Genomic DNA, 12,528 nt, shown 5'->3' on the forward strand with positions numbered 1-12,528 from the left:
ACATACCATTGTGTGCGTGCGTGCGTGCGCGCCTGAGGCCTGAGCAGCTATGAAAATGACTGTGGACCCAATGACAAATTTAAAACTGTATGAGACCAGAATGCAAATTGTAAAGTAGATCTTCAACCAAATTGTCATGTGATCGTGGCTAGCCAGTGTCAAATAAATTTGGCAGCCAGCGCCATAGCAGTATATTCTACATGGGATGTGGTGGGTTGGCATGGTGATACCATAGCAGCATATTCTACATGGGATGTGGTGGGTTGGCATGGTGATGCCATAGCAGTATATTCTACATGGGATGTGGTGGGTTGGCATGGTGATACCATAGCAGTATATTCTACATGGGATGTGGTGGGTTGGCATGGTGATGCCATAGCAGTATATTCTACATGGGATGTGGTGGGTTGGCATGGTGATACCATAGCAGTATATTCTAAATGGGATGGGGTGGGTTGGCATGGTGATACCATAGCCATATATTCTAAATGGGATGGGGTGGGTTGGCATGGTGATACCATAGCCATATATTCTAAATGGGGTGGGTTGGCATGGTGATACCATAGCCATATATTCTGGATGGGGTGGGTTGGCATGGTGATACCATAGCTGTATATTCTAAATGGGGTGGGTTGGCATGGTGATACCATAGCCATATATTCTAAATGGGATGGGTTGGCATGGTGATACCATAGCCATATATTCTAAATGGGATAGGTTGGCATGGTGATACCATAGCCATATATTCTAAATGTGGTGGGTTGGCATGGTGATACCATAGCCATATATTCTAAATGTGGTGGGTTGGCATGGTGATACCATAGCTGTATATTCTAAATGGGATGGGGTGGGTTGGCATGGTGATACCATAGCCATATATTCTAAATGTGGTGGGTTGGCATGGTGATACCATAGCTGTATATTCTAAATGGGATGGGGTGGGTTGGCATGGTGATACCATAGCCATATATTATAAATGGGTTGGCATGGTGATACCATAGCCGTATATTCTAGATGGGATGTGGTTAGTTGGCATGGTGATACCATAGCAAATTCTAAATGGGATGGGGTGGGTTGGCATGGGGATGCCATATGTTCTAAATGGGATGGTGTGTGTTGGCATGGTGATACCATAGCCATATATTCTAAATGGGATGGGTTGGCATGGTGACCCCATAGCCATAAATTCTGGATGGGGTGGGTTGGCATGGTGATACCATAGCCATATGTTCTAAATGGGATGGAGTGGGTTGGCATGGTGATACCATAGCCATATATTCTAAATGGGATGGGTTGGCATGGTGACCCCATAGCCATAAATTCTGGATGGGATGGGGTGTGTTTGCATGGTGATACCATAGCCGTATATTCTAAATGGGATGGGTGTGCTGGCATGGTGATGCCATAGCCGTATATTCTAAATGGGATGGGTGTGCTGGCATGGTGATGCCATAGCTGTATATTCTAAATGGGATGGGTGTGCTGGCATGTTGATGCCATCGCCGTATATTCTAAATGGAATCAGGTGGGTTGGCATGGTGATACCATAGCCATAGATTTTAAATGGAGTGGGTTGGCATGGTGATAGTTAAATCAATCTGCGTATGTTCTTTTGCCTCGACTGAATTTAGAAACTATAGATTCAATAAATAAGTGAGACAAAAATATTTTGCTCATGCTCTGTTGGCAGTACAGTAGAACTCAGAACTCGTGAAAGTAGAGTACAGTAGACTGACTGATAAATGCACGTAGCTCACAGTCTAGTTCATCTTGGTTGGCACCCTGATATAAATCTCAGACTTGTGGGTAGGATTTTAATAGTTAAAGGAAAACTCCACCCAAAAACAACCCTTTGGTACAGTATTTGTTTCATGAGTCCATTGTTGACAAAGTCCCAACATGTTATGCCAGTCAGCAATCCAATTTTTAAGATAAGCAACTTTCAAAATAGCGACATCATCACCATATGATGCCGAATACGTCATACGAGGATGATTTCTGTATTTTGAAAGTAGCTTATCTTGAAAACTCGATTGCTGACAAGCAAAACCATTTTCCTTTAAGTCTGTCAGGAGACGACAGTCTACAGTATGTCCTCTATTTTACCATCTTTGTCTTCGTTCTTTATGGGCTTTTATTGCTGGATTTAATTGACCACTTTTCTCCTTTCTTTCTGTTCTTTCATCACAGTGAGTGCACCAGTAATACCACACATGGAATGGAGACACACTGGGAGGATCTTGCCTTTCTGGATTCTAGAATGATGTGAGATCTGACGGTTCTGGGAACGTTGGTGATTCTCTGCTCTCTTGGTGTTTCGTCCTCTTTTACCTGCCTAGTTGGAGTGTGGAGACGTGGATGTCATATTATAGTCGAGTTTGAACCTCACCCACCCTGAGGACTGAGGACTGAGGTCTGAGGACTGAGGTCTGAGGACTGAGGACTGAGGTCTGAGGTCTGAGGTCTGAGGACTGAGGACTGAGGACTGAGGACTGAGGACTGAGGTCTGAGGTCTGAGGTCTGAGGTCTGAGGTCTGAGGTCTGAGGTCTGAGGACTGAGGTCTGAGGACTGAGGTCTGAGGACTGAGGTAAGCAAACACAACCTACCTGGCCTACTGCTGCCACCTACAGTACCTTCCTGGTTTTACCTGTTTGTGTGTCTATGGAATGAAGACATTGGATTTGTGTGTGTGTGTGTGTGTGTGTGTGTGTGTGTGTGTGTGTGTGTGTGTGTGTGTGTGTGTGTGTGTGTGTGTGTGTGTGTGTGTGTGTGTGTGTGTGTGTGTGTGTGTGTGTACTGTAGTCTCAAAATCTGCTTGTCAGCACTTTGTGTGTCTGCCTGTCTGTCTATGACTCTGCTCTCTGTCTACATTAACATCTCTCCGCCTCCTCCATCTCATGTTCGGCCCTTCACCAACTACAGACCCTCCTCTGTCCTGTTCCGTCCTGCTTCCAGGCAACATGATGGAGCCCCTAGTCGACCGGCCCGGGCCCCAGATAGGAAGGTCCTCTCTGGGGGAGAGAATGGCCTCCTGCTGCTCCTACAGAACCCTCCAGGCCTGGCTCCCCATCCTCACCTGGTTACCCAAGTAGGTGTCCCACCCTCATCTCTTTCTCTGGTGATGAGAGACAAAGGCTGCCCAGCTAGCACATAATGTTCTGAGAACCACGTGTTTCTTAGGTGGAAACGTCAGTACTTCAGCATGACGTTTTCTACAGGTTTCTTCATGGTTCGATTTAAAGTCATGTTCTCAGAACATTAAGAGAACCTTCCAGAAAAACCACGAGAAAACATTCTAAACGTTCTTAGAATGTTATTTAAAAACATATACATTCCGTTCTCAGCGTCAACAAAACTCTCTCCTTTATTTTTTTAACATAATGTTCAGTTGTTGGCCCCGTGCCCACTAATTGGCCAACCCTGATCTTAATGAGTGGTTGATTACTTTGATATTGGGTCTAAATGAGCTAAAAGGAACAGCTTTGAAAGAGTTAAGAAAACATGGCCTGCTAGCTCCATCCTGGTGGCGCAGTGGACTAATTCCATGGATAGAGAACAGAAGAGCACAGATATGAATGTCACTGACGCCTTGCCACAATAAAAAATACATGTATTTGCCTGATTGATACTTAGGACACATGGGAATTCATCTGCTTATCTGTGCTGGGAGTTCAGAACAGTTAACCCAAACTAAACTAGCAGGGTTAGTAAGTCTTATTGAAGCACGGTATTTATTTACTTTCAAATATGTCTTGATCTCTCTCTCTCTCTCTTTCAATCTAAATCCTTGGGGAGCTAACACAAGTCTTTCTGTGTTTTCTCCACCTCCAGGTACAGGCTGAGCTGGCTCCAGATGGACCTGATAGCAGGTCTCACCGTGGGTCTAACCACCGTACCACAGGCCCTGGCTTATGCTGAGGTGGCCGGCCTACCTGTACAGGTGAGTGGTAGTAGAAGTACCTGCTATATCTCTGGGACAAGGCCTCTCACACCAGAAGGATCACATGCTGTTTCTAGTGTTGTATTAATACACTTTTGGCACACCCATGTTGTTACATTTTCCAACCCCTCACAGTAAGCATAGTTGAGTGTAATGTTGAACATGTTATTGGATCATATAGCTTTATAGACCTCAGAGTGCATCCCAAATGGCACCCTATTTCCTATATAGTGCACTACATTTGACCGGAGCCCTATGGGGGAATGAATAGTTTAGAGAATAGGGACACAGTTGGGACACAGTTCATAGGCCTGAGTGTCTATAGACCATAGACATCAAGTCCTCTCATGTTTTAGTACACTACAGCTTTACCTTAGGGACTCTTTTACCTGCTACCTGACATAACACTCTTCTCCCTCCATTTTCTCCTACAATCCCCCTCACTTCTCCTCTACTCTCGTTTTGTTTCCTACCCAGACCCCTCTCTGTCTCTCTGTCTCTCTGTCTCTCTGTCTGTCTGTCTGTCTGTCTGTCTGTCTGTCTGTCTGTCGCTCTCTCTCTCTCAATTCAATTCAAATGGCTTTATTGTTATGGGAATCATATGTTAACGTTGCCAAAGCAAGTGAAATGGATAAACAAACATGAAATAAACACTAAAAACTAACAGTAAACATTACACTCACACATTTTCCAAAATAATAAAGACATTTCAAATGTCATGTTATGTCTATATACAGTGTTGTAGCGATGTGCAAATAGTTAGTTAAAGTACAAAATGGAAAATAAATAAATATGGCTTGTATTTACAATGGTGTTTGTTCTTCACTGGTTGCCCTTTTCTTGTGGCAACAGGTCACAAATCTTGCCGCTGTGATGGAACAATGTGGTATTTCACCCAGTAGATATGGGAGTTTATCAAAATTGGATTTGTTTTCAAATTCTTTGTGGATCTGTGTATTCTGAAGGAAATATGTGTCTCTAATATGGTTATACATTTGGCAGGAGGTTAGGAAGTGCAGCTCTCTCTACTTCCTTTAAGTCAAATTATCCCCTTCTCTACAGTACGGCTTGTACTCAGCCTTCATGGGTGGGTTCATCTATACGTTTCTGGGAACCTCCAAGGATGTAACCCTGGGTCCTACTGCCATCATGTCCCTGCTGTGTGCCTCCTACGTGGGGGGAGACCCGGTCCGAGCCGTCCTCCTCAGCCTGATCTGTGGAACCATACAAACCGCCATGGCTCTACTACGTTTGGGTAGGGGAGAAATAATAGTTTGTTGTAGATTGTCTTCATAGTTCTGGTTCTAGATCATCCTCATAGTTCTGGTTCTAGATCACCCTCATAGTTCTGGTTCTAGATCACCCTTGTAGTTCTGGTTCTAGTTCACCCTCGTAGTCATGGTTCTAGATCAACCTCGTAGTCATGGTTCTAGATCAACCTCGTAGTCCTGGTTCTAGATCAACCTCGTAGTCCTGGTTCTAGATCAACCTCGTAGTCCTGGTTCTAGATCACCCTCATAGTTCTGGTTCTAGATCACCCTCAGTTTTAGTTCTAGATCACCCTCAGTTCTGGTTCTAGATCACCCTCATAGTTATGGTTCTAGATCACCCTTGTAGTCCCGGTTCTAAATCACCCTTGTAGTCCTGGTTCTAAATCAACCTCGTAGTCCTGGTTCTAGATCAACCTCGTAGTCCTGGTTCTAGATCAACCTCGTAGTCCTGGTTCTAGATCAACCTTGTAGTCATGGTTCTAGATCAACCTTGTAGTCCTGGTTCTAGATCAACCTCGTAGTCCTGGTTCTAGATCAACCTCGTAGTCCTGGTTCTAGATCAACCTCGTAGTTCTGGTTCTAGATCATCCTCGTAGTTCTGGATCATGGTTCTGGTTCTAGATCACCCTCATGGTTCTAGATCACCCTCATAGTTATGGTTCTAGATCACCCTCATAGTCCTGGTTCTAGATGAACCTCATAGTCCTGGTTCTAGATGAACCTCGTAGTCCTGGTTCTAGATGAACCTCGTAGTCCTGGTTCTAGATTAACCTTGTAGTCCTGGTTCTAGATCATCCTCGTAGTCCTGGTTCTAGATCATCCTCGTAGTGCTGGTTCGGGATCATCATAGTGCTGGTTCTAGATTACCCTCATAGATATGGTTCTAGATCATCCTCATAGTTCTAGTTCTAGATCATCCTCAAAGTTCTATTTCTAGATAATTTCTGGTTTCAGGGTTTCTTCTGGACTTCATCTCATTTCCGGTGATCAAAGGCTTCACCTGTGCTGCCGCGGTAACCATAGGCTTCGGTCAAGTCAAGGTGAGACACATACACACACACACCATCCCTGTGTGAGGACAGTGTTAATTCAGTGTTGTTTTGTCTCCAGAATGTGCTGGGACTGAAGGACATACCTCATGAGTTCTTCCTGCAGGTCTACTACACCTTCTACAGGATACCTGAGACCAGGTAGAGTAGAGGACTAGTCTACACCTTCTACAGGATACCTGAGACCAGGTAGAGTAGAGGACCGGTCTACAACTTCTACAGGATACCTGAGACCAGGTAGAGTAGAGGACCGGTCTACACCTTATACAGGATACCTGAGACCAGGTAGAGTAGAGGACCGGTCTACACCTTATACAGGATACCTGAGACCAGGTAGAGTAGAGGACCGGTCTACACCTTATACAGGATACCTGAGACCAGGTAGAGTAGAGGACCGGTCTACACCTTCTACAGGACACCTGAGACCAGGTAGAGTAGGCCTACAGTAGGCTACACTTTTGTGTGTGTGTGTGTGTGTGTAATGTTGTTGTAACGTGTGTGTAATGTTGTAATGTGTGTGTGTTTGTGTAATATCGTTGTAATGTGTGTGTGTGTGTGTGTGTGTGTGTGTGTGTAGGATAGGAGACGTGGTTCTAGGTCTGCTGTGTCTGTGTGTAGGATAGGAGACGTGGTTCTAGGTCTGCTGTGTCTGTGTGTAGGATAGGAGACGTGGTTCTAGGTCTGCTGTGTCTGTGTCTGCTGGTGACGTTGCAGTGGATGAAGAGTACCCTGGAACCCCCGTCAGAACAGAACGCCCTCCTCACCAGGGCCGCTCACAGTCTGGTCTGGGGCATCGCTACCGGTCAGTTGTGTGTGTGTGTGTGTGTGTGTGTGTGTGTGTGTGTGTGTGTGTGTGTGTGTGTGTGTGTGTGTGTGTGTGTGTGTGTGTGTGTGTGTGTGTGTGTGTGTGTGTGTGTGTGTGTGTGTGTGTGTGTGTGTGTGTGTGTGTGTGTGTGTGTGTGTGTGTGTGTGTGTGTGTGTGTGAGAGAGAGAGTATAATGTGTGTGTCTCCCCACCTCAGTGCGTAATGCGTTGGTCGTAGTGGCGGCGACCTTCGTGGCGTTCTCATGGAACGCGTTTGGCTCACCGGTCTTCACCATTACCGGGAAAACATCCCAGGGCCTGCCGCCGTTCAGAGCCCCTCCCCTCTTCGAGACCACGCCCAACGGTACCAGCATCAGCTTCGGAGAGATCATAGAGGTGAGTGACAGACCAATAGGGATACAGAGTTGGTGAGTGACAGGGGGACAGACCAATAGGGATACAGGGTGGGGGAGTGGCAGGTGGATGGACCAATTTGGATACAGAGTTGACACTGGAGAGTGGGTGTCGTAATTTAGTTATCACCGTTGGGGAGAGCAGGGGGAGAGTGAGCTGAACCAATGATATTACAGTATTGATTTGTTACAGTGTTGAGTTGTCACAGTATTATGTTTCCAATTAGGTTACAGTGAAAAGTAACAAGTAGCTATTACAGCAAAGGCCCCCAGTCGCTCTTGGTCAGTATGCTAAGCCAATCAGGGAACAGTAATTAGTCATTAGAACGCCGTTGTCCAATCACATCTCGGATATGAGTGATTGAAAACCCCTTCTGACCAATCCCGTGGCAGGATTTTGGAGGAGGACTGGCTGTCATCCCCTTCATGGGAGTACTGGAGAGCATTGCCATCGCTAAAGCCTTCGGTGAGAGCTGTGTGTGTGTGTGTGTTTGAGCGATGTTAATGGTGCGCTCCTTCTGTACCAACGTGTGTTGTTAAATGTTTATTTGTTATTTATTTGACCAGAGAAGTCACATTGAAGATGGAATATCTCAAAAATCTTGCATAATTATTCTGTTTCTCTATCTTCTTTGCTGTTAAGTGAGTTTAAATGCACTTTGAATAAAGTTTGATTTGATTTGAATCCCCAGCCAGTCAGAATGACTATAGGATCAATGCCAACCAGGAACTGTTTGCTATTGGTCTAACCAACATTATGGGATCCTTCGTCTCAGCCTATCCAGTCACAGGAAGCTTCGGAAGGTGTGTGTGCATTAGTGTTGCCATGACACCAGTATGGTGATACTAGGAAGTCAGGAAACAAAGGAAACGCAACATGAAGCAGACTGAAGCTCTTGAAACAGTCCTAATGTTGGAAACAAACAGCCTGATGTTGTCACCCAGAATCACAGTTGTTTATTTTGCAAGTTGTACCACACAATATGTTACAAAAGTAGGTTTTAAAGGAGTTTAGTCTGCTTAGTGTTTTATTTTTTGCCATGGAAAATACTGACATGGTGACAACACTAATGTCCGTGTGTTTCCTGTGTAGTGTGTGTGTTTGTGTTATATACACACTAATGTATAATCTGCCCATGTTCAGGACTGCAGTGAACTCCCAGACAGGGGTGTGTACACCAGCCGGAGGCATAGTCACTGGTAAGACAGAATTTACTACAAATATCACTTCCATTTCTCTTTCTCTCTCTCCTATCCATCCATCTTTCTATCTCTCCTATCCATCCATCTTTCTCTCTCTCCTATCCATCCATCTCTCTCTTTCTCTGTACTGTACTGCAATGTTGTTGTAGTATAGTTGTTTACTGTATAATACAGCAGTATACTTGTAATTATTGTGTAGTGTCTGACGCCCCCTGGTGTTGAGGTGTAGTAGTTAGTATACTGTAATTAATGTGTGGTATCTGTCTGGTGTTGAGGTGGTAGTGTATTGTGTAGTAGTTAGTAAGTATACTGTAATTAATGTGTGGTATCTGTCTGGTGTTGAGGTGGGGTTGTGTAGTAGTTAGTATACTGTAATTAATGTGTGATGTCTGTCTGGTGTTGAGGTGTGGTAGTGCTGTTGTCCCTGGCCTTCCTGATGCCAGCGTTCTACTACATCCCTAAAGCCTCTCTGGCAGCAGTCATCATCTGTGCTGTAGCTCCCCTGGTCGACTACCGTGTCGTCATGCAGTTCTGGAGGATACGCAGTGAGTCTTTTGTGTTGAATCTGTGTGTTTGTCTCACAGTTTTCACATCTTTGTGTGTCAGTGTATATTTCAAATCTCTGTGTGTGTGTGTGTTTCAAATCTGTGTGTGTGTGTGTGTGTGTGTGTCTTAGAGCTTGATCTGGTGCCGTTCCTGATCACCTTCCTGTTGAGTTTCTGGGAGGTGCAGTACGGCATTGTGGGAGGTGTAGTTGTTTCTGGACTCATGCTGCTCTACAATGTAGCCAGGCCCAGCATAAAGGTAATGTGTATGTATGTGTGCGTGCGTGCATTCATTTGTGTGTGTGTGCATAATACTATGGGCTGTGTGTGTGTGTGCACGTGCGCATGTAACAGGTGTGTCTGTGTGTAACGTGTGTTCTCTCTGTGTGTACAGGTGTGTGTGTTCTCTCTGTGTGTAACAGGTGTGTGTGTTCTCTCTGTGTGTAACAGGTGTGTGTGTTCTCTCTGTGTGTAACAGGTGTGTGTGTTCTCTCTGTGTGTAACAGGTGTGTGTGTGTGTTCTCTCTGTGTGTAACAGGTGTGTGTGTGTGTGTGTTCTCTCTGTGTGTAACAGGTGTGTGTGTGTGTGTGTTCTCTCTGTGTGTAACAGGTGTGTGTGTGTGTGTTCTCTCTGTGTGTAACAGGTGTGTGTGTGTGTTCTCTCTGTGTGTACAGGTGTGTGATCATGGTGTTTTGGTGATGGAGTTAGATAGTGGACTCAGTTTCCCCTCCACAGAGTACCTCAACACTGTCCTATACACTCAGGCACTGCAGGGTAAGAGAGAGTGTGTGTATTCTGGAATGCTGGAACATTGTTAATGTGGGAGGCAATCCGTCTGCCTAGGGAGACTAATCTTTCCTCCTCTTGTGCGTGCCCCCCCCCCCCCTGTCTCCCTCAGCCTCTCCTCCTAGGTCAGTGGTCCTGGACTGTCATCATGTCAATACTGTAGACTATACAGTTGTCAACGAGCTCAGGGACCTGCTACGACAGTTCAAACTACGAGGGGTCGGACTCATCTTCTCTGGCCTGCAGGTACTGACTGACTGGGTGTGTTCTGGCCTGCAGGTACTGACTGACTGGGTGTGTTCTGGCCTGCAGGTACTGACTGACTGGGTGTGTTCTGGCCTGCAGGTACTGACTGACTGGGTGTGTTCTGGCCTGCAGGTACTGACTGACTGACTGGGTGTGTTCTGGCCTGCAGGTACTGACTGACTGACTGGGTGTGTTCTGGCCTGCAGGTACTGACTGACTGGGTGTGTTCTGGTCTGCAGGTACTGACTGACTGACTGGGTGTGTTCTGGCCTGCAGGTACTGACTGACTGGGTGTGTTCTGGCCTGCAGGTACATTAGTCGACCAACAATGATGAAGTATAATCAGACTGATTGCATCTCTCTCTGTCTCTTCTCTTTTCTTCCCTCGGTCTCCCTCTCTCTCTTCTCTTCCCTCTGTCTCCCTCTCTCAGTATTCGGTCTTGGAGGTCCTGTTGGCAGCAGACCTGCCGGATCTTAGACACACCGCCAGTGTGGAGGCGGCACTAACCATCCTATCGGGTAGCACTCAGTGACTGACACTGCAACCAACCAATCACAGACGAGAACAGTGATATATATATATATATATATATATATATATATTTTATGCTGTCCTGAACCAATTCCTGCTGAGTACACCGATTACACTCGACTCAACGGACCCTGACACTGAAATCAGAATGATTGGTATGGATCTGGACCAATCAGGGTACAGCAGTGGCCAAGAATGTCCCTGCCTCTCACCAATTGATTGGCTGTCAAGCAGTTGACAGGTTGTCAATCCCCTTTTTTTAACCAAGCATGAGAACCGATCTCTTATGCTTTTCCACTTTGAAGATGCTGCTGTGTGATCTGTTTCTTCTTGTAGCTTTTATAATGACTTTTATGTTGAAGTTATCTGTAGATACTGATCAAGTCTAGAGTAGGTTTGTGGTTTCTATCACTAATGGACATTTGAATGTCTCAGTGTGCAGTTTGAAGGTAGTTTCTGGCCCATTGCTAACTAGCGTTAGCATAATGACGGGAAGTTTACAGGAACAGCTAGCTCACACACACACACACACACTACCTTTATCCTGGGTCTGTTTTAACAGGTTTGCTCTTTGTGTTAACCCCTTCAGAGCCAACGTACACAGAGGAACTGGAGGACAGGAAATCACTGATGTAAGGAAAGAAACCCCACCCTCTCAGCACTTAACTCAACTCACTCAACTCAATCATCAAGTTTGCGGACGACACAACAGTGGTAGGCTTGATTACCAACAACGACGAGACGGCCTACAGGGAGGAGGTGAGGGCCCTCGGAGTGTGGTGTCAGGAAAATAACCTCACACTCAACGTCAACAAAACTAAGGAGATGATTGTGGACTTCAGGAAACAGCAGAGGGAACACCCCCCTATCCACATCGATGGAACAGTAGTGGAGAGGGTAGCAAGTTTTAAGTTCCTCGGCATACACATCACAGACAAACTGAATTGGTCCACTCACACAGACAGCATCGTGAAGAAGGCGCAGCAGCGCCTCTTCAACCTCAGGAGGCTGAAGAAATTCAGCTTGTCACCAAAAGCACTCACAAACTTCTACAGATGCACAATCGAGAGCATCCTGGCGGGATGTATCACCGCCTGGTACGGCAACTGCTCCGCCCTCAACCGTAAGGCTCTCCAGAGGGTAGTGAGGTCTGCACAACGCATCACCGGGGGCAAACTACCTGCCCTCCAGGACACCTACACCACCCGATGTCACAGGAAGGCCATAAAGATCATCAAGGACATCAACCACCCGAGCCACTGCCTGTTCACCCCGCTATCATCCAGAAGGCGAGGTCAGTACAGGTGCATCAAAGCTGGGACCGAGAGACTGAAAAACAGCTTCTATCTCAAGGCCATCAGACTGTTAAACAGCCACCACTAACATTGAGTGGCTGCTGCCAACACACTGACACTGACTCAACTCCAGCCACTTTAATAATGGGAATTGATGGGAAATGATGTAAATATATCACTAGCCACTTTAAACAATGCTACCTTATATAATGTTACTTACCCTACATTATTCATCTCATATGCATACGTATATACTGTACTCTATATCATCGACTGTATCCTTATGTAATACATGTATCACTAACCACTTTAACTATGCCACTTTGTTTACATACTCATCTCATATGTATATACTGTACTCGATACCATCTACTGTATCTGCCTATGCTGCTCTGTACCATCACTCATTCATATATCCTTATGTACATATTCTTTATCCCCT

General features: G+C 45.6%; 1 protein-coding gene across 1 annotated transcript; it reads left to right on the forward strand.

Moving 5' to 3' along the window:
* The first annotated feature begins 2,932 nt into the window (after nt 1-2,932).
* Nucleotides 2,933-11,453, forward strand: LOC139370083 (sodium-independent sulfate anion transporter-like). Its single transcript, XM_071109399.1, has 15 exons — nt 2,933-3,089; nt 3,833-3,941; nt 5,004-5,196; nt 6,167-6,252; nt 6,323-6,402; nt 6,921-7,063; nt 7,283-7,461; nt 7,872-7,944; nt 8,171-8,282; nt 8,623-8,678; nt 9,086-9,226; nt 9,358-9,485; nt 9,902-10,001; nt 10,126-10,259; nt 10,691-11,453. Exons 1-15 carry the CDS (start codon nt 2,962-2,964, stop codon nt 10,790-10,792), a joined length of 1,764 nt encoding a protein of 587 aa, XP_070965500.1. The 5' UTR covers nt 2,933-2,961; the 3' UTR covers nt 10,793-11,453.
* Nucleotides 11,454-12,528: the final 1,075 nt, after the last annotated feature.

The sequence above is a fragment of the Oncorhynchus clarkii genome, chromosome 17 (assembly GCF_045791955.1).
Source record: "Oncorhynchus clarkii lewisi isolate Uvic-CL-2024 chromosome 17, UVic_Ocla_1.0, whole genome shotgun sequence".
Lineage (NCBI taxonomy): Eukaryota > Metazoa > Chordata > Actinopteri > Salmoniformes > Salmonidae > Oncorhynchus > Oncorhynchus clarkii.